The sequence below is a fragment of the Jatropha curcas genome, chromosome 8 (assembly GCF_041381405.1).
Source record: "Jatropha curcas cultivar XTBG-Jc1 chromosome 8, XTBG_Jcur_1.0, whole genome shotgun sequence".
Taxonomy (NCBI): Eukaryota; Viridiplantae; Streptophyta; class Magnoliopsida; order Malpighiales; family Euphorbiaceae; genus Jatropha; species Jatropha curcas.
The window spans coordinates 819788-844761 of NC_143158.1; the positions used below are offsets into that span (position 1 = coordinate 819788).

The following is a 24974-nucleotide window of genomic DNA, read 5'->3' on the forward strand; positions in this document are numbered from 1 at the left end:
AACTTTTTGGAAACAAGTGTTCTCTCGCGCATTTCATGTCTGATTTGTTTACATATAAGCAATAATATTACAGAGTACACGATTATAAAATGAGCATTTTGGTAACAACCATCATAGTACAAATATATGCAATAACTCCAAAACCAAACGCATATATGCTGGAGTTACTTCACATGAATTCAGAAGGCGAATTGGTATCAGGCTTCCCATTATCACCCAAGCCTCCAGGGTGCTGCAAATTCTGCAAAACTTGAGGTGGCAGACCTCCCAACCCACCACCCAATCCATCATTTGCACCAAAAAACTGGCAAACAAGCCTTGCCACAAGTCCGAGAATCTGCATTTGGTTCTGGCATGCATCTGCATGTATTTGCATCATTGCCTTCTCATGCTCAATCTGCATCGCTACCATCCTTTCCCTCCATTCCATTTCCTCCTCCTCCCTCTTCTCTTCCATTATCCTCCTCTTTTTTCTTTCCTCCTCCAATTCTCTCTCTATCCTTGCCTTTCTCTCAAACTCCCTACGTGTCCATATAAAATCTCTCTCTTCCAATTCTATTTCCCAATTTTCCATCCTCTCTTCCCTTTCATTTTGTCTTGTTTCTCTCATAAGCTCTAATTCTCTCCTCTTTTCTTCACTCTCTAGCATATATTTCTCTTTACTAAATTCCCTCTCTCTTCTTTTGTCCTCCCTCCTCAACACCACATCCCTTAGATCCACCGCTTGTGCTCCAAGCAACCCTAATCTCCTATTTCCTCCAAAACCTTTCTTGGTTTTCAACTTTCGTGCAATACCCATATCTCCATTTCCTTTATCTCCCCCAGATTCACCATCTTCTTCACCATCACCGTTAACGTTATCATCATCACCATTGTCTCCTTCTTCTTCTCCATCCTCCTCCTCCTCTTCTTCTAAATCCTCACTGTCAATCCCAAAACCCAAATCCCCACAATCCTTGAATAAATCACTGCCACAACTATCACTGGACTTCTTGGTCTTCACTTCAAGCTCCACATCCCCAAAAACTTCTTTGTACTTCAAAAAATTCTCCCAGTGGTTCTCCCCATCTTTCCAATTGAACTCATCTTTGGATATTCTGATCTTCTGCTTCACACCCAGATATTGATGCCTCATGTTCTGCACTTTAATAGACACATCTCGCCATGACCACTTGAACGGGAAGCTAACAGGGTCTTGCAGATGGTGCACCGAGTTGACATGGTCGGCTATGGGGCGGAACTTTTTTTCTCTTGTTTTGAGCTTAGATAGCGTGCCTGAAGTGAGCAGATCGGAGTACTTGGTCAAAAGGGTTTGTTCTTCAAGTTCAGACCATTTCTTTCTCTTCATTTTGGTGGTTTTGGGCTTTTGGGTTTCTTCGTGAATTTTTGGAGATAAAGCAAATCGACTAAGGTTAGTTCTTACTCGCCATTTTCCTCCGTTTTCTCAGGGACCAGACACAGTCAATTCATCACACATTCAATTGAATCAAACCGTAGCTGAAAACAGTCCACTCACACTCAAAAACCTTCAATTAATAAATCAAAAGCAATCACTAAACAAAAATCATACAACAAAGCTGCAGAAAACCCCAATTCAGGAAACCAAAATCCGGAATAACTTTGTACTTTCCATTTTTCTAACACAAAAAGATATATAACAACTTTTAGATATTTCTGCAGTTTAATAATCAGGGACTGTAGAAACGATCATGGAAAGAATCGATGCTTGTTATCTTATTGGAATTCGAGCTTTGAGGAAATGAGGACTTACAAAATAGAGCCGAGAAGCAGCAGAATCTCTGAGCAAGAAAAGAGAGAGATCGAAGGAGACCTCTGGACATAAATTGTAAGAATTATTCAAGGAATGTAATAACACCGAAGAGCCAATAAGCATAAACTAGCAGACGGTAACCACGTCGTGGGCCTTTAAAGTTGGGCTAGGACCGCTTGGCTTACTGAGCCCAGGCCGATTCTCTTCTTGGGCCGAGAAAGCTTAAGATTTTTGGAACCTGGCCGCTTGTGTTTTATAGGAGGCTTTATATTTAAATTTTGTTGGGTCGTGTTCTAACAAAAATATGGTAAGACTATTTAGAATAAATCAAGATTAAAATGCCATTAATAACCTTTTTTTTTTTTCCCCAGAAAAGAGCTACCAAAATACTTATAACGAGGAAAACAAATTGTAATAAATAATTATATTAATGGTGAGATTTTATCAAGGCACGGGTGTTTGTTACTGTTGTATCAAAGTTGCTAGGGACGCCATGCTTGCTCCCTACACACTCAAGCCAAAAGCAACCTTCAGTCTCGCTCTGTGCACAACCACTGACCAAACATCATCTAAGCGATCTCACTGACTTTACTTCTATCTTCTCTTCCCTCTAACGACTGTTCTCGTCGTTTTTTATGTTCCCGATCTCACTGGCACTCCATTTCCATTGTTAGAGTTTAAATCCCTACACTGCACCTCTGACCGTTAGATCCCTAAATGGAGCCAGACGTGAGCATCGAAACATCCTGCATGATCCGCATCGCAGTCCTCCCAATCGGGCCTGTACCTCCCAACGTCTTGCGCGACTACTACTCCATGTTCCTCCGTCACCACATCATCCCTCTCTCTGCCATCAGTTCCTTCTACACTGAGCACCAGAAATCCCCCTTCGCCAACCAGCCATGGGACACCGGCTCTCTGCGCTTCAGGTTTGTACTCGGTGGCTCTCCTCCTAACCCCTGGGAGGACTTCCAGTCCAATCGTAAGATCCTCGCCGTTATCGGTGTCTGTCACTGTCCGTCCTCGCCTGATCTCGGTTCTGTCGTCGACCAATTCAACGTCGCTTGTAAGAATTACGCTTCTGCGCTTGTGATGCGGTGTTTTGCTTTTTGCCCTTGTGACTCTCAGGTCGGTGCTTCGTTGTTTTAACGGTTTAATTTATAAACCATTACCTTAGGCATTGAGTATAATTTTTGTTGTTTTTGTTGCAGCTGGAGAATAGCAGTAAGAAGGGGGAGAATTTGAGATTGTTTCCTCCGGCGGATCGGGAAACGCTTGAGGTTCACTTGCAAACGATGATGCAAGATATAGCTGCTTCATTGTTAATGGAATTCGAAAAGTGGGTGCTACAGGCGGAATCTGCAGGAACTATTCTCAAGACGCCTTTAGATTCTCAAGCCAGTCTAAGCTCAGAGGAGGTTTATGTCTAGGTGTCCTAAGGATTTGAATCTGCAATTTTCCACTTATAGCCTTTATCTTGAATCTGCACCTTTACTAATTTGTGTTTATGGTAAAACTGCAGGTCATCAAGGCCAAAAAAAGAAGACTCGCACGTGCACAGAAGACAATAGGGGATTACTGTTTGTTGGCGGGATCACCTGTTGATGCCAATGCCCACTATTCCACTGCCTTAGAATTAGCAAGATTGACTGCGGATTTCTTTTGGTATGCTGGAGCGTTGGAGGGTAGTATTTGTGCCTTACTGGTATGTTCACTTTAGACGATCTGTGTCATATATGACATACGTCTAAGCTTTCTGAATTTGAATATGTTTCCTGTAGCTGTCTTGATAAAATAATTCCTCCATTGTATTTCAGTGCATAATTTCGTTTATCATATATATTACATAACTATATAGATTTCTGAAATACAGTTGCTGCAAGAGTGAATGACTAAATTCTCTATTGATATGGAGTTTGCATCTGCTTATCTGTTCATTTGGCTCTATCAGATTGACCAAATCGGCCAAAAGGATGCAGTTTTTGAGGAAGAGGTGAGATATCGGTACAATAGTGTGATATCACATTATAAAAAGTCATTCACACCAGACAATGCTCAAAGGTACTTCTTGGTGCTTCATTTTAGTTATTCTCAATGGAGTACTCTTTTTTTTATTTTTTTTGAAAGACTTGATGGAATAATATCTAGGTTAGTGCGACTCCATCTTTTTTCCATTTTTTTTTAAATTAATATATATCAGCACATGGATTGAGGTCACTGGAACGAGAACTACATGGAGGGAAGTTGTCTTGAAAAATCTATTACTTCTTGACATTAGTGCGGAGTTAGCTATGAATAGAGCAAAATAGAAATAAAGGATTCATATAGTTGATCTGACTAATTTGGGATTAAAGCTTAGTTATTGTTGTTGTATCTCAATGCACTTGGGACAAATTGTATTCAGGGTTTGGTTTTTTTACCCTTGCATGTGATATCGGTTGAATGCATGGTCATATAGTTCCTGTTTCCTAACTTGATGGAAACAGTTCTTAACAAAATAGTTGATTTAATTTGCTTATACTTCCTAGGGAAATTGCTAGGTTTTGATCCATCTCTTTATCTTTCTGACATTCTGATCTTAATGGAAAATAAACCTTTTCAATGCTTTCTTTTCTTGCTCAACATATCTCTCTTATGCACTTTGATTTTGTTATGTACCAATATCTTTAGGTCTTTTAGGTATTTGTATCCTTTTTATATCGATTGTATTGACCAATTTTTTTTTGGTGTTTGGTATGCAGGGTTTCACCTTTGGGCTTTGAACTTGAAGCTACTCTGAAATTTGCAAGATTTCTTTGTAGGTAAATATATATATATATTTTTGTACATTTGTGTATGTATATGTGAGAGAGAGAGAGAGAGAGAGAGAGAGAGAGAGAGAGAGAGGCATTGGCTGTTCCCATAAATGAAATAGCTACATCCATGTACAATCTGCTCACTTGATTGCTTGCCAAAAAATTGTAGTTGCATGGATGCAGCCCCTATAGGCATGGAAATAGTTTTTCTCTTCTTCTTTTAAGAATTCAGTATTCTTATGTAATCCCATTTGAATAACTTATTAGATTGATAATGGATAAAATTATAGTCAAATAATGGAAAATGTTTTATCGTTTGTAGTACCTTCTTTTTTTCAGAAGAGGAGTCACTAAGGATGTGGTGGAGTTGCTAACCAATGCTGCTGATGGTGCAAAGTCTTTGATTGATGCTAGTGATAGACTGATATTATATGTTGAAATAGCTCGCTTATTCGGGTCTCTTGGTTATCAGAGGAAAGCTGCCTTTTTCTCAAGGCAGGTAGCCCAGTTGTATATGCAGCAAGATAATAGATTGGCAGCGATTAGTGCCATGCAGGTTTTGGCAATGACCACAAAAGCATATCGTGTTCAGAGTAGAGCATCCTTCTCTAGTCATCTTCATTCCAATGTAAGTTAGCTAATGTGGGAAAAATACTAATAGTAGAAATAAAATATGGTCAATGTTGGGGTATGATATTTGGAACTTTTGGCATTCATGAATAACAGTGGCAATCAGTCTCTGGTAAATTAGAAATGGACTCAAACTGATTAATTTTCTTATTTCACTATTCCTTTCATCACATGTGCTGGCTGTACTTGTATTTATTGCTCCTTACATGAACTCAGGAAACATTTGTTTTTGTCCTATCATTGTGCTAAACTGACCATCAAGAGACGACCTTGGTAATTATTTTCTATTTGTTTGGTGTTAATTCTATTTGATGTATTAGTTTTCAATTTGAGCTTTTCTCATCACTCGTATTTGAGAATTTTTATCTATGCCTTGCTATGTGAATGGAGCTCTATCAAAGTTTTTCCTATGAGACAATGAAGTTCCTAATTAATATTAGAGATACTTTTAACTCGTTTCAGCATGTTGTGATATGCACTTTTGTCTTTCTCCAATTTACTAATTTTTTTGCTACATTATTTTTTACAAGGAGATTGGATCAAGCCATGCTGATAGTGGGAAAATGCAACACCATTGTGTAGTTTCTTTATTTGAGTCTCAATGGAGCACACTGCAGATGGTTGTGTTAAGGGAGATACTGCTTTCTGCTGTTCGTGCAGGAGATCCTCTTGCTGCATGGAGTGCTGCTGCACGGTTACTAAGATCATATTATCCTCTAATCACACCTGCTGGACAGAATGGTCTTGCAAGCGCACTTAATAGTTCAGCTGAGAGGCTGCCCTCTGGAACTCGCTGTGCTGATCCTGCCTTGCCTTTTGTAAGGTATTTGGTTTTATGCGTGAAATATTGTCTAAATACCATCTTTTATTGGCTTGTATAATTTACATCTTTCTGTCTATTAATTTATCTTTTGGGGTACAAGACATAATAAATTATTTGTAGTGGAGACTTCTTTCAGTCCTATATTTCCTCCTTTTTTTTTTTTTTTTTTTTCGAATTTGTAGTCAATTTTCATTAATTTGATTGACTCTTTTAGGTTATATTCCTTTCCACACCATTCCTCCCAAATGGATATTGTAAAACGCAATCCAGCAAGAGAAGATTGGTGGGCTGGATCTGCTCCTTCAGGGCCTTTTATATATACGCCGTTCAGCAAAGGAGAGCCAAGTGACAGTAGCAAGCAAGAGCTCACATGGATTGTTGGAGAACCAGTTCAGGTCTTGGTGGAGTTGGCCAATCCCTGTGGTTTCGATTTAAGGGTTGATAGTATATACCTATCTGTTCATTCAGGAGATTTTGATGCTTTTCCTGTTAGTGTAAATCTTCCAACTAATTCATCAAAAGTGATCACCTTATCTGGAATCCCAACTTCTGTGGGGACAGTGGCAATTCCGGGGTGTACTGTTCACTGTTTTGGTGTTATTACCGAACACCTATTCAGGGATGTTGATAACCTGCTTCTTGGTGCTGCACAAGGGCTTGTGCTTTCTGACCCTTTCAGATGTTGTGGGTCTCCAAAGCTGAGAAATGCATCAGTTCCAAATATTTCTGTAGTACCTCCACTTCCACTATTAGTTTCTCATGTTGTGGGTGGCGATGGTTCAATAGTTTTATATGAAGGTGAAATACGTGATGTCTGGATTAGTCTGTCTAATGCAGGCACGGTTCCAGTTGAACAAGCACACATCTCACTCTCCGGTAAAAACCAAGATTCTGTTGTTTCAATACCATATGAAACTTTAAAATCTGCACTTCCTTTGAAGCCTGGCGCAGAAGTGATCCTACCTGTAACCTTGAAGGCCTGGCAGCTTGGACCAATAGACCCTGATATGACTGGTGGTAAGCTTGCCTCTGGAAGCATGGGGAGGCAGTTAAAGGATGGTAGCAGTCCTACATTGTTGATCCATTATGCTGGTATTTATCATAACTTTGGTTAGAGTCATGTTCTCTCTCATATTACTTAGTAATATATACTGTGATAAAAAGAAAAGCCCCTAATGGATTATCTGCCATATTATCTTCTTCTTAGAGTAGTTTATAAGTTTGTATTATTCTTAATCTAGAGTTCTATGTGTATCATCCTGTTTTTAGACAGGATTATAACTTGAACTTCCCTGAACTTAGAATGAGCTATTAAATGATTGCAACTTTGTTCATTTTGGTTCACAGGGCCATTGACAAATGCTGGAGATCCTTCAACAAAAGGATCTGCTGTTCCTCCTGGTAGACGCCTGGTTGTTCCCTTGCACATTTGTGTTCTGCAAGGTTTGTCTTTTGTCAAGGGTCGCTTGCTTTCAATGGAAATTCCTGCACATGTTGGTGAGAATCTTCCAGAACCAGTTTTTGCTGAAAGTACCCTTAATAAAGGAGCTATTAGTTTGAAAAGTAAAATGGACGGATTGGTAAAAATTGATCCATTCAGAGGAAGTTGGGGGCTTCGTTTTCTGGAATTGGAATTGTCGAATCCAACTGATGTTGTGTTTGAAATTAGTGTTTCTGTCAAGCTTGACAGCCATGAGGATAACCTTTCTGCTGATCAAGATGCTACCGAATATAGTTATCCAAAAACAAGAATCGATAGGGATTATTCTGCTAGGGTATTAATACCACTGGAGCATTTTAAATTACCTATTCTTGATGGTTCATTTTTCATGAAGGATTTTCAGCCTGATGGGGTTAATGACAGCAGAAATTCAAGCTTCTCAGAAAAGAATGCCAAGGCTGAACTAAACGCTTCTATTAAGAACCTTATTTCCAGAATAAAGGTGAGGTGGCAGTCAGGACGAAACAGCTTTGGAGAATTGAATATCAAGGATGCCATACAGGCAGCTCTTCAGACATCTGTTATGGATGTACTGCTACCGGATCCATTGACATTCAATTTCAGGCTTACCAGAAATAATTTCACACAAGAACCTGACAGGGCTGACGACTTCTCTGAGCCAAAAGGTTCTGTGAGGGCTCATGATATGACTCCTATGGAAGTCATAGTTCGCAATAACACCAAGGAAACCATTACGATGAGTCTGAGCATTACATGCAGGGATGTTGCTGGAGAGAATTGCGTCGAGGGTACCAAGGCCACTGTCTTATGGGCTGGTAGGATTTTTTTGTCATATCCTTTCGACTTTTATGCCTTTCTTTTGATGCTTGCTAATTGTTCTTCTGCGGTTAACATTTTGCTCATGTTCATGCACTTCTTCTTTTTTTTTTTTTTTTTTTTTTTTTTAATTTTTACGCCGTCACTAGGTCTTTGCATGTCCATACCATTGGAAATTGTTGCACGTGACTCAGTGGCATGCTCTATTTCTTTATAGGTGTTTTGCATGGGATATCAATGGAGGTTCCGCCGCTTCAAGAATCTAGGCATTCTTTTTCATTGCATTTTCTTGTTCCTGGCGAGTACACTCTGGTAGCTGCTGCAGTGATTGAAGATGCTAATGATATCCTCAGAACCCGTGCAAGAACAGAGTCAGCTGATGAGCCAATATTCTGTCGAGGTCCCCCATTCCATATTAGTGTCATTGGGACTGTTTGACCATTCAGTTGAATTGTCTTATATCAGATTATATACTTTGGTTTCAGGGATTGCTGCTCGACTTCAGGAAAGCTGTATGTTTTTGGGTGCTTTGTTATGGATCGCATTCCTCTTTCCTGATTGCGCCAGCGATTCCTATCTTGTACTATTCTACTCGATCCTCAAATGATTTTTAATTAATGGTCTCTGTAGATGCATTATTCATCAAATATCTTCTCCCTGTCCTGTGAATAGGGTTTTAGTGATTCCATATTCTTCCCCCACAAACTGCGTGGGTTTGCCCAATTAAATAATTTAGTGTTCCCGTAACAGGAACGGACAAGAATTTAACTCCAACTTTTGTTTGGGCTCAAGGTTTTGGGCTTCTGATTTGGATCTCTTTTGGGTTAGATTTTGCACTCTGGACATTTAGACTCAAGACATGCATAGTGTGAAACTATAAATTATAGTAATGTGGATTTCTTTGGTCCATGAGAGATATATGACTGTCACTTTGTCTCTTCCACAAATTGAAGGGAATGGCAAGCTTACCCTTTTTGACAGTCACTTTGTTTGTAATTGAAGTGCTCGTGTTTGTTGTTTTGGTGCGTTATTGGCAATAATGAGAAAGCCAAAATGGATTCGAAATCGTGGGATTTGGATGTGAAAGCAGAAGGTTAGAAGGATACCTGCTGCTGGAATTGGATTTGTTGGGAGGAGAGCTAATTGAAAGTCGGCAGCTTTCTCTGCCGACAAATTTTTTTTCACATTGTTTTCTTTTTCAGCCATAACCGACAATTTTAATTTTCTTAGGCTTTATGTATCTCTAGATATTTAAAAACTTTTGCTAATGTCAATGACAGCGGCTGATTTGATTGCTTCCACGGTTGGTCTTCATCATTCTTAATCTTGAAGCTATTTCTATATGATAAGTAATGCTTGCTTAAGGGAGAAAAAAAAAAAAAAAAAGTACTATAATTTTCCGATTAGAAGCCAAGAGAAAAAAGAAAAAGAAAAGAAAGTCTACTTCAAGATTCTTTGTTTTATAAACTGTTTCCCCTAGTTACTGCAGTCTTATCTTTGACACAGAAATTTCACATTTTCTGGTCTAATTTTCAAACATTTTTACATTTCAACCTAATTCAAAGTTTCACTTATTTGGATTATCTGTCCATTGTATATGGCATATTTTTCTATCATGAATGAAACATGTGTCTCTTGACCCATTCCGGCTGTCCACCTTTGGAAATTTTCCAAACCAACCAATAATAATCAAAAGCCTCATGTGTCTTCACTGTTCAATACCCACAAATTTGAGAAACAAATTTTCTCTCAACTCCTCAGTACTCTATACCAAAATAGTTATCCTTCAGTATTGATCATGTCAATGTTCTTTCACTCCCTACCGGACAAACCTGTCCTCCACAATAATGTTAATAAATAAAAAAAAGAGGTAGAATTGAAATTATTAGAAAGAACTTTTTATATTAAAAGGAAACATGATTGTTCAGAAGGAAATTTTATATAAAATTGTTTATGTGAAGCATCAACATCAGGTAAACAGGAAAATGTTCTCTTATCCACAGTATGTGTCTGTGAGAGTTCTTAGCTTCAAGCAAGCAAAACGGTATCACATCACATGACAAGAGAGAGTTAAAAAAAAAAAAAAAACAAAAACATAGCACATCATTAAAACCATGCCCAAATTAAATTATATGTCCTTTGAATTGAATTGATGCTCTTTTTCCTCATCTATCATGTCACCTACATTGGCTTTTCTACTCCTTTTACCTATTTTTGCGTTTTGCTTGTTTCACAACATCTCTTTACATTTTTAAACTGGACAAAATACTGCTACTATGTCTCATACACATCCTATGAAAAGACCCTCTTACTTTAACTATTTAAACCAAACCCCATAGTTCCCAAAACTCCAAACTTTGTTTTCAAGTGTCGTTTTGTCCCTTCCTTCCCATTCTGTAAAAGGTTAAAAAAGATTTACAAAATTTTAATTGCAAAATGTTATTGATTTAGTAATTCAATTGTTGAAATTAATACTATCTATCCTATATTTATATATTGAAATTTGAAATTAAATTTACTATTGGAGCAGTTGAAGAAAATTCTATGATTGTCACAAAAGATATAAAATGGAGTGATGAGGAGCAAGTGGCTATGTGGTCCAAGCCTTGAAGTGCTTTAGTGGTCCATAGACAAAGCCTAATTTTTTGGGTCATGAGTTAAGGATAGAGGAACAATGAAGTGGGAAAATGCCGATTGGGTGTGGGCTACCATTTAAGCCACCATCGAAGTGGGACAAACTCATCCAAATTCTATACCACATTCTCATCCTTTCAAGACCTTTCAATAGCTCTAAAGTTACCTTCTCTAATTTGACACTTGTGTTCAAAGAATTGGGTAGGGGAACTAATTCTTACTAACAATAATTATGTCATAAAGAAGATGTATAATTACTATTTTTTTGGATGATTTAACTTTAAGTGGATAGCATCTTAAAAGTCTATTCGATAAAATTAGTTGTTTTAGCAGCCGTTAATTGTTTGAATAACTTTTTATAAAACGCTAAAAAAGTTAACCATTACATAAGTTAACTTTTTATAAAACGCTACATTAACCTCTAAAAACTAGTTCAAATGCTATGTTACCGAACACTGTAAAAAATAACGTTGTTAAAACGCTAAATATGTAAAATTGATTTATAAACATCACGTCAATATGAAAGAAAAAGAAAAAGAAAAGTATCTTTGAGTTCTAATTTAACTTAAGAGTTTGATCAAAATAAATCACTTGGTGGTGCTACTGTACATTCTAAGAATTTTTCTTTTTTGGAGTTTCTTTTACCAAAATTCCCCTCTTTAATTGTTCCAAAACTTATACCAAAAAATCAATTTCTCCGACAAAGTGCGCCTTGAAAAGCATAGATCAATTACAGAGTACAAAATAGAAATCTTGAACAAGGAATATGTATACGACAAACAAAACATGAGTTTCATTATAAGTATATGGATATCGCAATCACATCAAATGTCTTTAAATTACATGCCATTAGAGATGTTAGTTACGAATTTAAAATAATTAATAAGGTGTCAGTTAGGATAATTATAAGCTACATCCATTTTCATAAATATGAAAATACAAATTTGATTCCTGAAAAATATATTTTATTAGAAAAATTAAAAATCTTTACAATTCATAGTCCAGACAGTTATTTGAAATCTTGGTTATACCAAAAACAAATTATGAACTCAAAAGAATAATTAGAGGGTTGGAGTCCGAAATGGAAAGGCAACAAACAACAGATAACTTGCCACAATAAAAGTTTGTGAATGCTACTATTTGTCTATTGCTTACACTACATGTGTAAAGTTATGAAAAGGGCATGCCTAATTTAATTTGTTTGGTGCATTTTGGCCCCTCCCTTCTGATTATCATGCATGAAAGAAATATCATAGTATCCGATTTTACACTCAACCTGTCAATTTCCAAAGTCTAGGTTCCACTTAAACCAAATTAAATAAGATGCCTTATCTCATTTTTCATTTCAGTCTTTATAACCCTTTTTTTTTTTTTTTGGGACCACTTTTAGGTTGCCATTATTTTGCTTCATACCGAGAAAAATTTATATGTATGTGTGTTGAGAATAGTAAGTGTAGTGTAGGTTAGTGATTGTCTACAGGGATAATTTCATTCTAATGGCTTCCAACTATATAGGTACTTCCATTTTCACACAGTAGTCAAACTCTCCAATCATGTACTGTACCAATCTCACAAGTGTTTTCTCTTTGTCAATCTCTTGACATTGTAATTCAATTTCTTTTTTTTTTTTTTTCACTTTTAAAAGTTTCAAACACAGTAAAAAGTATACACTGGATAATTTTTTTTTTTTTTTACTTTTTATTTTACCTATTATGCGTGATGATCAAGTTGAGATGACAAATTTAGCATTATTTCAATATCTAGGAATTTTATTTCCATATATATATACACAATTAAGGTTGGATTTCGAGCTCTTTTTTTTTTTTTTTTTTCTCGAAAAAATACTCTCAATCAAATATAGGCTAAAGAAAATAAAAAAAATATAGAAAGTTATTGAAAATGACACAATAGATTAACAGAGTAAAAATATAGAATTTATAATAAACAAATTGAAGCCCAATAATCAAAGCAGAGGTCTTTCTCAATCATCGTGCTTATCTACAGATAAGGAAGAAAACGCCAAATAACATATATTTTTGGATTATGTAAGTATTTACTTGAATTTTAAAAACAAAATTTTCGACCGAAATTATTTTTATATTATAGGTTATTCTGAGAAGAAAATTGCTATCAATATATGTATTATACTGAGTTTACTTTTCAAACATTTTTAACTAAATTTATTTTTATTTTTATTTATTATTACTTAAAGAAGAAAAATAATATTGTGGCATTATAATAATCAAACCTATCGTATCGACCTAATTGCAATCACTTCCTTCGTTTCATTGGTCAAATGATTATTACTAATGGAGTAATATTAAGACACCACGCACGGAGGTTGTTCTTGTTGTATCGTGTAAAACGCGTGGGCCCAAAAAAGAGGAGCGCGTGGCAAAGTGTGATTGGTTAGCTGATGGTGACCGCCCCACGAAAAACTTAGACCCGGTCTCATTAGATTCTTTCTATTAGTATTATTTTAAGGCTTTCTATGGGACACGTTTCGATTAGCTACCCATTCACAAACTGTACTCAGGATATTTTACTGATAGCGGGAGTTTCTTTACCGCCTTACGAGTCGCGTGCGAGACACTCTCTAGAGTCAACAAGTTAATGTGCGGTCTCTATGTGTGTAAACTACATCAATGAAATATTTTAGTTTTAAGTAACTTTGATTTATTTTTTATTATCAATGAAAAAAGTAAAAGAAAATTGAATTTTGAAAGATGCAGTGAGAGCACGTGAATAGCATTTCTCTTTTGAAACAAAGAAAAGAAAAGAACGAAATGGGAGATAACACGCGTGGCCATAAATAGCGATTCGCAGACACTTTTAACTTCCGATCCCAATGTTTTACACATCACAAGGATCCTGTCTTAAAACGCTACTGCAATTTGTTTCTCATGTTTATTTTTAGCCGCTTGGTCTATAAAAATGATTTAAAAAGCAATTAATATTTTTAAATTATAAAAAATTGAAATAAATTCATTAACATTATCAAAATGATTTATATTTGTAAATAAAAAATATTATTCAAAATTAAATATGTGGATAAATTGGATTGCATCAAAATGGAAAAGTCATATATTATAATTTTATAGGTAAATTTATAGAAATAAGCTTTATTTTTTTACTGATCAACCATTAATTGATCCATTCAAATATTAATTTAAAACTAGTAAAATCATATATATTATGAAAAATGAAACTGTGTTATTGAAAGTGCAAGAAGCTTCCAATTTTCTAATAATACTTAAATAAAAAGACCTGGGTATAAATTAATTAAAGAAAAGGCCTGATGATTTGTAGGACTAGAGAGGTATATACCTCTCGTTTGTGTTGTTGTATTGCGTGTGAGGACAATGGATATGGAAGATCCTTCACGATAGTATATAGCATTTATAATTCTCAAATACTATATATAATAGTGAATCCTGTTGGACAGGTCCTTAATTATTTATTTAAATTAATCTTTATTATATAATTTTCTCAGGAAACAAACGAGAGATTGTGTTCCAACTTCCACAGAGAACATTATAATTTTTTGGCATTTTATTTGTCTTAAATTAATAATTGCCACGTACATATATTTTCTTTATTTAGTTATTTTTATTACTCCCTCATATTATACAAGCTTGGATTCACTTTCACGTATCCTTATATTAATTATCGGTGAATTAATGAAAAATTTAATTTTCAGAACCGATAATCCAGGTTTAAGGTTACTTATGTGTAATAATTTATTGAATTAGGTTATATTTTAGCAGGTAGAGTACATATATTTCTTCATCAACTGGTAAAATGGAGAAAATGTCAAGTCATAATATAATATAATTCAACCAAATTGACGAGATTAAACTATCTTGGTTGCCTCTATCCAAGGATTGAACTCAGGATCTACAGAGCATTTACTCAATCTTTAACTATTCATCATCCATGCAATTTTCAAATTACAAGTAAGTATTTGAGTTGCAGAACAAATAATTGAAAATGGGAAATGAAACATGGGAATGAATACACAGGTTTCATTGTCTTCTGAACAATCTGAAAATTTTCTTGGAAAGTGAAAGAAAAAGACAAACACTGAGAAGACATTTTCCTAAGAAATAACGTTAGCCCAAAAGAGCCCCACGTCCACTCTCTCCCTCTCAAGTCTGAACCTTGTCCAGCCTTCTCCTTCCTCGGTCGTCTCTGCCGTTCGCCTGATGGCACCTTTCTTTGTCATTGGCAGAGACTACCTGAGACAAAACCCGCTAAAACATTAAATGAAATATAAAAATTACGAACAACGTAAGTAGGGGACCATCGCTCTTACATATTAATAGGTGGACAGTTTGCCGTCAACACTATACTAATGGCTGGACCCATTGGAGGCCCTACACCAATTTCCTCCCTTTACACTGTGGACCCCATGCCTTCTACACGGGGACCACACAATAGTCCCCATTGATTAAGCCGGCGGCTGTCAGAGAAGTCAAAATTCTCAGTGGTCCCACCTATCTAATCGATCCACGTGTACGGATATGATACGCTTATCCTAGGCGCGTGCTTCAAATTGGGGACCACTTGTGGTCCAAGCGACCATTGCACGACGCGTGTCCAAGGGTCGTTTTCCCGCGAGGGGCGGAGAAAGGAGCGACGTAATTCATGGTCCCCGCTCTCTCTTTCTCCTTCGCGCCACGTTTCTCTCTCTTATCTTCGTCACCGGCTATTACCGGTCACGTTGTGAACAACCCGACCAAACCAGTCGATGCTTGCAGAGGTAGAGAAAGAAGTGCAATTATCACTATTCTGTGGTTGGATATTTTTATTTTTTTAAAAGAAAAATAAAAATTAACACGCCAAATAAACTGACGTGGAAAGCACGCTCCCAGTTTTAAGGGATGATGTTCTAATTGACGACTACGCTTTCCAGATACAATCATGTACCTTTCTTTCTTTCTTCAGCACTGCGGCCAAGCCAAGTACTATTTTACGTGTGCATGTTACCTGGTATTGTTGCTTTACCTGTAAACAATAACTATCTCCTTTTTACCTTCTCCCATATCACTGTCTAATATTTTTATTTAACAAAAACAAATTATAAATAATATTTATTTATAAAACAACTTTATAATATAATAAATATATTTTATTTTTGGTGTTTGAAACAAAATCCTCCAGGCAAATATACGCTTGTTGCCACTGTTTAAGATAACCGCTGTTTCACTCGTACGGCAACCTGATACACCAACTCATGTACATGGCCCGACGTGCATCTTCCGCGTGTGTTGACGCGCTTCTCCTCCCGGTCCCAACTAAAACCGGCATCATTTAAACCTAACAGCACCTTTATTGTTCACCGTCCGATCATAATACAACAGCAAAAGTCTCCGAAAATAAACAAAGGGGACACCCTTTTATTTTGGTTTTACAAAAAGCAAACATGATTAGTAATTTTTTATTGTATTTTGTGGAATGATTAACATCCGATTAAGGAATGCTCCGATCCAACTGCAAACAAAGTAGTAATTAATAAATTAATTACATTCTTAATCAAGCCACGTGTACATATAAACTTAGTCAATTTATCTTTTTAGTTTGACAATTGGAACATGGTAGAAACACACTATGAATAATTAATAGTAAACACTAGAAAAATGTATTACCTAATTCATACATCATGTACACATGATTTTTCATGTCATTATTAAACTAATGCCATAAGAATCCTTCAATAAATATTTTTTTTTAACATTATTCTTTGAATTTTTTCTATTTTATTTTATTTTTTGGTTTGAGCCAATTATTCTATACGTATAAAATTAAGTATATTTTTATGATTTAAAAAAAAACCTAAAAAAACCAATTATTCTATACGTATATTTTTTGGTTTGAGCCAATTATTCTATACGTATAAAATTAATTATATTTTTATGATTTCAAAAAAAACCTATGAAAATTTCAAATTTAACATTCTCATTTTCTTTATACTAATTAAAATGTTATATTGTATTATTATTATTATTATTATTTACCAAAAAAAGTGTCCCAACGATATTAATATCAAAGAATTTAATTATAAAAAAACTTTAGTTGTAACTTATAAGATTTAAGATTCAAAATATAAAATTATCGCTCTTGAGAGAATTTTATCTAAAATGCTCAAGTATCAAGAATACAATATATGATGCAAGCAATATTATTTTTAATGTATCTTATCGCCGGAGTTACTTCTCATGGGTTATAAATATTGTAATTTTAATATAATAGGGCTAAATTTTTAAATAATAATAAAATAAAAAATAATAATTTTTATTTTAAGTTGGGGTTAGATAGCGAAAAAAAAAAAAAAAATTAGGGGCTAATTGTAGGTAAAAATGTAAGAAGTTGATAGTGTCATATAAAATCCCATCATTTTCATGAGGAGCAGTTTTCTTCACCTGAAAACCACTATCCTAAAACCACTCTTTCTTCTATCTCCAACTCGTCTTCTCCAAAGGTCCCCACTTTCTCTCTCTTTCTCTCTAAATCCAAGCACCCTTCCCGTTCTTTACACGTTAATCGCCACCCATATATATACCATCATCTCTCTCTGCAGTTACATATACACTGAATAATAATCTTGTGTTAGAAAGGACGATCATCTTCTTCATCGTCTTTGCGTTTCTCAATTTGACTCTCTCTACAGCCTATATTTTCACTGCTTCTACTGCATCAATTACTTGTTTCTCGTTCTCTCTCTATATATATATTAGCAACTGTAAAGAACCGAACTTTCTCTCTCTATCATTTTCTTCCTTTCAACACAGTACACACCTCGCTTTCTTGGCTTCCTTCTAAGTGTTATATGTATATATATATATAAACATCTCTCTCTTTCCATCTATATCTATATCTATATCCATGTTTTTATAATCGTTTTTTCTTTTCTTTCAGATACAAATAAAATTAAAAACATGGCGTTTCACCATAATTTGTCTCAAGACATTCCTCTTCACCATTTCTCTGACCAAACTCAACCACCACAACAAGCCCAACAGCAACAAAATTTATCCGAAAGCACCACCGCACCAAATTGGCTTAACACTGCCCTTCTCCGCACCCAACAACCGCAACATCCGCCTCACTCTCACTTCACCGATACTAATTTTTTAAATCTTCATACAACTTCAACTACCAACTCTGATTCAACTGCTTCTCAAAATCCTACTCAATGGCTTTCTCGTTCTTCTTCTATCCTTAATCGTAACCACAGCGACGTTATTGATGACGTCACTGCCGCAACTGCCACCGACTCTATCATCGCAGGCACTATTTCTCGCGAATCAGCCGATTTGAAAACCAACACAAATAACAACAGCGAGAACATGACGAATAAGAGCGAAGGAGGGGTAGTTGAGAGTGGTGGTGGAGGCGGCGGAGGAGATGGAGTGGTAAACTGGCAGAATGCAAGATACAAGGCGGATATACTGGCGCACCCGTTGTATGAGCAGTTGTTGTCGGCACATGTGGCGTGTTTACGGATCGCTACGCCGGTGGATCAGTTGCCGAGAATCGACGCCCAGCTAGCCCAGTCACAGCATGTAGTGGCCAAATACTCCGCCCTTGGAGCCGGGGCTCAGGGCTTGGTCGGTGATGATAAGGAGCTTGATCAATTCATGGTATGTTAGTTACCCTGCTTTTTATTAATATGTCAAGCCTTTTTTATTGCAAATTTTTATATTTTTATCAATATATCACTCTTCCTTCCAAAATTTTGTCAATTTAGTGTCTTAGTTCAAATTCATTATTTGGGTTATCAATTGGAGCGGATTTAAAGCTGAATTGGTTCATGAATTTAGGATTTGTCATATCACTTGAACTGGATTTTGTTTTCATCAGATAGAAGTTGGAGCATTTTTTATTTAGTTTGTTTGTAGGTTGAGTGGAGTTGAATGCACCGACAAAGGGTTTTGGGAAAACTTAAGTGGGCAAGTCTGAATGTGGCTGTTTGGTTCGCCATTTGGCACTAATGGATATTACTTCGATAATTTAACATATTGTCTTATTCGTGAATAAAAAGACAGCATCTTTGCTACAAAATTTCTGTTCCTATCAAAATTGGAAGTGTTTTCTGGCTCAGAGCTGGACTTTAAATGGATTTTACTGGTGAATATATCTGTGACCACATGCTAATGCTGTGGAATTTATTGGTTTTCCTTCAATTTTGGTTATTTTAGAGATGAAATTGGGGAAATTTGTGGATTATAGCTACTGTTGATACATCTTTAATATTGATTTCTTGATTCTTTGGTTGGAAATTCTGCATTGAGGGTTTCGTTTAAGGAAATAATCTTTTATTTTTTTGGTACATCGAGCAGAAAAGAAAAAATATAACTCGTGTCATCAATTTTTGTGCTTGAAGTTTGCTCTGCTTCCCACAAATTGGAAATTGTTGCGTATGATCATATATATATAGCTGGGAAATATAAATTACCATCGCAGTTCAGAATTTTCCAACTCATGATTGGTGTTTCTTAAGATTACCAAAAAGGGTTTGAGTTATTGGTTTGATGTTATGCTCATCCTGCCCTAGTAGAACGTTTTGAAATTGGAATATGCAATCTAGCACAGATATGATGGTCACCGATTTAACCAAATTAGTGGAACTATCTGATAGACAGAAAGACAAATAAATGAATAGATAAAGAAAGAACGAACGAAGAACTAATATATGCACCAATTGTATGATTTTTCCTAGTAATTCTCTGTTTTATATGTGATATAGCAATGGTGATTTTTATTAAAAGGCCAACGACTTAAAGATAGGGTAGCAGTATCTACAATGGGACCTTGCTTGTATGCTTCAAAAATTAATGATTTTTTATTGATCAGTGATTAAGATATGTTCCTGGCCTGGGAGATGGGTTATGGTGAAAGGTTGAGTGAGTCTTTACTAATATGTTTCTAAAGGACTCTAGAACAAAAAACTTTTTAGTGATAGGGGTAAGTCATAGGTTTTCTTTTTCTTTTTCTTTTTTTTAGGGCAGCTATTTTTTCTATAGCTAATAAGGTATCCTTCCATCCCCGTCTAGCATCGTTTAATGCTTGCTGCTCTATTGGTTGCACCTACTTTTGTAGGAACTTAAGATGCTTAATTATGTCAGTTCGTTTTCAGTGACAATAACCTCTGATAACCCAAGAAGCGTGTATATGAGACCTTGGAATTTTTCTAAGGTACATATAGAATGCACGCATCTCTGGTATTATTTGGTAGTGGGTGTTGAAAATTGAGTCTTTATTTTATTCTCTCCTCTATTGGGAGGATCATCAGATTAATTCCAAGTGCTTGAAGTGTCCATTTAATTTCTATATATAAAATATTTTTTTCTTAAATTGTTTGTATCTTATTAATTATAATGACCTTACAAATTTGATATCGTGGAATAATCAATTCTTTTTGTATTGTAGTAAACTATTTGTTGCCAACTTGATGATTTGCATCTTATCTCACAAGATTGCAATTATGCTCACACTGCTTCAAGTTTCATCTCATATTTCCTAATCCCTATGTTGTTGGATCCAATGTTTCTTGTTTTTTGCTTTTTTTTTTTTTATCTAAAAGAAGAAAATTAATGGCATTACTGTCTGGAACCGAACATATCATAAATAGAAATTTAAACTGTTAGGCAGAATACTAAAAGTTTCCATTTTTCCATTTCTCACTATTGTAGACGCATTATTTTCTGTTGCTTTGTTCTTTTAAAGAACAACTGCAACAACATGTTCGAGTCCATGCAATGGAAGCAGTAATGGCTTGCTGGGAGATAGAGCAATCCTTACAAAGCTTAACAGGTGATGTTTCATTACATTTTCCTGTTTAAAAATTGATGGTTGAATAAAATTTTGGAGATGGAGGCTAATTTTCTTCTTCTTTTTCCTCGTGTCATTCCCTAATGACTATTAATTTTGAGTTGCAACAAAAAACTATAATCTTTTCACACCTTGCCATGAACAGGAGTTTCTCCTGGTGAAGGTACAGGAGCAACAATGTCAGATGATGACGAGGACCAAGTAGATAGTGATGCCAATTTGTTTGATCCAAGTTTGGATGGTGCTGATACCATGGGATTTGGTCCCCTCATCCCAACAGAGAGTGAGAGGTCTTTAATGGAGCGAGTGAGGCAAGAATTGAAGCATGAATTAAAACAGGTAATGAATGGAATTATTAATTGCATCAACTACGAAGTAATTTAAAGAAAAAAAATTCAAAAGTTTCAACTTTTCTCTCTTTTTTAGGGCTACAAAGAGAAAATTGCTGATATTAGAGAGGAAATTTTACGTAAGAGAAGAGCAGGAAAGCTTCCTGGGGATACAACCTCTGTCCTAAAAGCATGGTGGCAATCACATTCTAAATGGCCATACCCTACGGTAAATGTTCTTGGATACATGGCTTTATCTTGTTAATTAGGTTTTGAATAGATCCCACACTCATAATTTAAAAACTCTACACATGATCTTGATACCTAAAATATACCAAGTCATTTCAATTGAAAGGTTTTAGCTTGATATCTATTGCTTGAGAGATGCTCTTTTGCCTCTAGCAATACGGGAGCCCCACAAGGCACCATTGTTGTGGTGTGTCGGGAGACAAGTGAAACTATATGTGCTTATAATTTAGTTGAGCATTTGCTAATATTAGTTTCAAAAACGCTAGAAGTGAGGAAATTTCCTTCATCAAAGTACTTTGGAAAGATTGCTGATAAGCTAAATGCGCACATGTGCTATCCAGACAAACAAACGGAGTTACGAAATTGCTTCTGATAAGACATTAGTGGGTAGTTAAGCTAAATACGTGGGTAAGAAATGGAATTATTAATTATAATCTTTGGATTCAGGAGGAAGATAAGGCAAGATTGGTACAAGAAACAGGCTTACAATTAAAGCAGATAAATAATTGGTTCATCAATCAGAGGAAGAGGAATTGGCATAGTAATCCTTCAACTTCAACAGTATTGAAAAGCAAACGCAAAAGGTATATATTTTTATTAAAGCACATCTTTGTTAATGCTATTTATATAAGAACTCTGCACCAACCTTAATTTTAAAAGAAGTAATGCAGGTGATAACAGTGGCGATCGTTTCATGTAAATTCAACAACACATATTCCCTTATCATCATCGTTGATTCCGCTCTGGCCACTGACGATATTGTCCAACATTATATTATATATGACAGTAAAGGGCTTAAGCAGCAGCAGTAGTACACTGAATTGAAGGGAAGGAACCTTTTAGTATTTTGCTTCTAACATAGAGAGGGAGATGTCAGGATAAGGAAGAGGCACAAAAGATGTGATCTTGCAATGTTTACTCGGAATTTGGAAATTTTAAGAGATTATATTACTGAAACTGAATTAGATGGTAGCAGCTTGTTCATTATTTGGCAGGTTTTTTATGATTTTTGTTTATATCTGTGAATAAAGAATAGCAATTCTGAGAGTTGGTTATTTTTGGGGTTGTACAGTGTAATAATCTTCGCATGCTTGATTTCTTATACGGGTCATCATTAATGTCATAATATAAGATTATAGCTCCTTATTCCTTATATAGGAGTTTTCATTTTTCTTTACCTTTAAATTTTTTTATTGCCCTGTGCTGGATAATTCTTGAATTTATTCGAAATTTGAATGAATGTGGAATTTGCCCAAATAATTAAATTGGACTTTCGAAAAAGAATGCCAAGTGACAGATCAAAGAAAGCCATATGGGAGCTTTATGATCAAGAATTAAGAGCATGAATCTACAACTACTAATAACTAATTTAAGAACAATTGTCTTGAGCCATCTGCTAGATAGCTAGCACTGCTAGTTAATGCAGCTTAAGAGGATCTAAATGGAAACAATTGAAGGAACATAATGAGCAAAATTGCCTGAGAACTCATTATTCTTACCATTTTGGTTGTTCAAGAAAATACACATGATTACAAAAAAAATTAGGCAAAAGAATATACATGGTTTAGAGCAACGAAAGAAAAAAATAGCAATTAAGTTGATCTCAAAGCAGAATGATCAAGTCCTCCCAAGCGGAGTTGCATATCTAGCAGAAAAACCAGGAAATGAGTCCTCTAATTCCTTATCAATACCATCATCAAAATTAAGTGCATAACTTTGAGGATCATATTGATATTGCATCTTTGATGTTTTCTTGCTGCAGAATCCATACCCATGCACACTACTACACCTGCGAATGAAATTCTTCCATTTAGGCCCTGCCAATACCTCTGATATCTCCTTGACTTTCTTCGCTTTTTCCACTACCCAACTTTCTTTGTTATCTATCTCCTCCTGTTTTCTCCCCAACAGATATCTCCGAGACCCATTGCTGTTTCTTTTCAGATAAAAACAGCAGCAACAAGAAGAAGAAAAGTAAGCGGCAGCCTGTTCTTCACAATCTTCAAAGCAATAGCCGGTTTCTGCTAGCGGCGATGAACTTTCACCAATGGCCACTGGTTTTCCTAGTGGGTTGGCCATCAGAGAGAAGCGAAAGGATTACAAAGAAAGTGAGAGACTTCTGCAATGTATATAAAGTTGAAGAAATACTCGACATTTGGTTGGCATTTATGTGTGTTTGACAGCTTAGTGAGTTTATCATTAGTTAGTTGCAAGCTCGTTAGGTGTTGTGATTTTGCTTAGGCTGCGTTTGCCGGCCCAATAAAAGTAAGCAGCTGTGGCTTATGTGTAGCCTATTCATTGACAGTTTTTTGAAATGTTAAATAGCCAAACAAACAGCTAAGTCGTCCTTTATTTTTTAGATTGTTTAATTTGTCGCTTAGCAATTAAATTAAATTAAATTAATATATAATCGATACCTTAATACTAATTATTATTGTCGCATTATGTTCATGCAATAACAACTACTGAAAGCTAAGCTTAATTAGAAGGGTCTTTAAATTAATTTTTTATATATAAATTGTACAATCCAAACAAGCCAGATCACTTCTTAACTTTTTTTTTTTTTTTTAAATATTGTATATATGCGATGTTGCCATGTGGGCTCACGCCAACAAATTCTCATGCATTAAACTTTCAAAATTATTGATAAAGTATATAAGTATTAATAGCAAAAGTACTGTCTTAGATTATAATTGGCTTATGATAAAGCTTTTTAAATTTATTAAAATAAAAAAATTAGTATAAAAAAAAACATTTTTATGGCTGATTTTAAAATTAAAATTTGGTAACAAATACAAAATTTGCGGATTAAGCAATTTTGATTAATACACACGTCTTCCAATTGTCATTACTTATTAGCCAACTAGCTAGAGAGCTAATTCGTGGATGCAACTAATTGTCCTTTGATTGAAGCCACCCCACATAATAAATAAGAAATAATTATTATTGATTAATCAGAAAGAAAATATACATATACTTCAAAAAGACTACCTTACAGAAAATAAAATAGCAAAGGAAAAAAAAATTAATAGAATTTAAGAAGAGGAAGAAAAAGAAAAATTAGAAAAAGTTATAACAATGTACCAGTAAAAGGAAATCAATTTTATTTTCGTTATATCTAAACACAAGGAAGGAATATATATATTTTGTTCATAAATTTTATTTTCTCTTTATTTTAATTTTTTTTTCCTCAACAAAATGTATAAGGAAATATTTTCCAGAGATTTCGCAAATGGGCCGCGTTTTTCTCCTGAAAATAACGCAGCCCATTTTATAATGTTTACTAATGGGCCAAGCCATCGTTGAACGACCCGGATGAAAAGTGACTACGCTGCGTTTAAGCAGATCGTCCCTATAGTTTCAGCGACAGTAGTTTTAGTTTTAGCTAACTTTGAGTAAAGTGCTGCTAACGTCATTTCCACGACAATCAACATGTGCCTCGTCGAATTCATAATATGCTCCATCTTTGTCAATGGACAATTGGTCCTACTTGACACCTTCTCAGAATATGAGCTGCATCCTGCTACAGTGCTACGTCCTTATCCTCTCTTTCTTTCGCTAACTAGACATCACTATTCTCAGTCCAAAACCAGTCTCCAAGAGGGGAAGAAGAAAAAGTGCAGGTGAAAGT

The 24974-nt window shown here is 35.4% G+C and overlaps 4 protein-coding genes across 7 annotated transcripts; 2 read left to right on the forward strand and 2 right to left on the reverse strand.

The window, feature by feature from the left end:
• Window positions 1-3: 3 nt before the first annotated feature.
• On the reverse strand, window positions 4-1854 carry LOC105637586 (uncharacterized). The gene is made up of 2 exons (XM_012221080.4): window positions 1772-1854; window positions 4-1526 (listed from the first exon to the last, which is right to left on the reverse strand). Exon 2 carries the CDS (start codon window positions 1346-1348, stop codon window positions 170-172), a length of 1179 nt encoding a protein of 392 aa, XP_012076470.1. The 5' UTR covers window positions 1349-1526; window positions 1772-1854; the 3' UTR covers window positions 4-169.
• A 336-nt stretch (window positions 1855-2190) lies between these two features.
• Window positions 2191-8944, forward strand: TRS120 (transport protein TRS120). Of its 2 annotated transcripts, none has more exons than XM_020680703.3 (10): window positions 2191-2899; window positions 2983-3189; window positions 3294-3476; window positions 3723-3832; window positions 4513-4572; window positions 4906-5194; window positions 5727-6019; window positions 6234-7111; window positions 7367-8296; window positions 8447-8586. In XM_020680703.3, the coding sequence occupies exons 1-10, from the start codon at window positions 2489-2491 to the stop codon at window positions 8512-8514; spliced, it is 3429 nt and encodes a 1142-aa protein (XP_020536362.1). In that variant the 5' UTR covers window positions 2191-2488; the 3' UTR covers window positions 8515-8586. The 2 variants fall into 2 exon arrangements, with proteins under 2 accessions (XP_020536362.1, XP_012076471.1); XM_012221081.4 differs by having other exon boundaries at window positions 2196-2899; window positions 8515-8944.
• Window positions 8945-17351: 8407 nt separating this feature from the next.
• On the forward strand, window positions 17352-22496 carry LOC105637588 (homeobox protein knotted-1-like 3). 3 transcript variants are annotated; one of them, XM_012221084.4, is made up of 7 exons: window positions 17352-17673; window positions 17850-18574; window positions 20627-20747; window positions 20911-21104; window positions 21192-21323; window positions 21791-21927; window positions 22004-22496. In XM_012221084.4, the coding sequence occupies exons 2-7, from the start codon at window positions 17870-17872 to the stop codon at window positions 22041-22043; spliced, it is 1329 nt and encodes a 442-aa protein (XP_012076474.1). In that variant the 5' UTR covers window positions 17352-17673; window positions 17850-17869; the 3' UTR covers window positions 22044-22496. The 3 variants fall into 3 exon arrangements, with proteins under 3 accessions (XP_012076474.1, XP_012076475.1, XP_012076476.1); XM_012221085.4 differs by having other exon boundaries at window positions 17353-18574; window positions 22007-22496; XM_012221086.4 differs by having other exon boundaries at window positions 17353-18574; window positions 22015-22496.
• Window positions 22497-22808: 312 nt separating this feature from the next.
• Window positions 22809-23640, reverse strand: LOC105638320 (uncharacterized). The gene has a single exon (XM_012222115.4). The coding sequence runs from the start codon at window positions 23420-23422 to the stop codon at window positions 22961-22963; it is 462 nt and encodes a 153-aa protein (XP_012077505.1). The 5' UTR covers window positions 23423-23640; the 3' UTR covers window positions 22809-22960.
• Between the last annotated feature and the right edge of the window lie 1334 nt (window positions 23641-24974).

Bases quoted from the DNA above. Each gene is read 5' to 3' on its own strand.
- LOC105637586 (XM_012221080.4), bottom strand. From the start codon at position 1,348: ATGAAGAGAAAGAAATGGTCTGAACTTGAAGAACAAACCCTTTTGACC.
- TRS120 (XM_012221081.4), top strand. From the start codon at position 2,489: ATGGAGCCAGACGTGAGCATCGAAACATCCTGCATGATCCGCATCGCA. The intron at 3,833-4,512 runs GTACTTCTTGGT...TTTGGTATGCAG, and splicing joins ACACCAGACAATGCTCAAAG to GGTTTCACCTTTGGGCTTTG. The intron at 5,195-5,726 runs GTAAGTTAGCTA...ATTTTTTACAAG, and splicing joins CTAGTCATCTTCATTCCAAT to GAGATTGGATCAAGCCATGC.
- LOC105637588 (XM_012221084.4), top strand. From the start codon at position 17,870: ATGGCGTTTCACCATAATTTGTCTCAAGACATTCCTCTTCACCATTTC. The intron at 18,575-20,626 runs GTATGTTAGTTA...TCACTATTGTAG, and splicing joins AGGAGCTTGATCAATTCATG to ACGCATTATTTTCTGTTGCT. The intron at 20,748-20,910 runs GTGATGTTTCAT...TGCCATGAACAG, and splicing joins ATCCTTACAAAGCTTAACAG to GAGTTTCTCCTGGTGAAGGT.
- LOC105638320 (XM_012222115.4), bottom strand. From the start codon at position 23,422: ATGGCCAACCCACTAGGAAAACCAGTGGCCATTGGTGAAAGTTCATCG.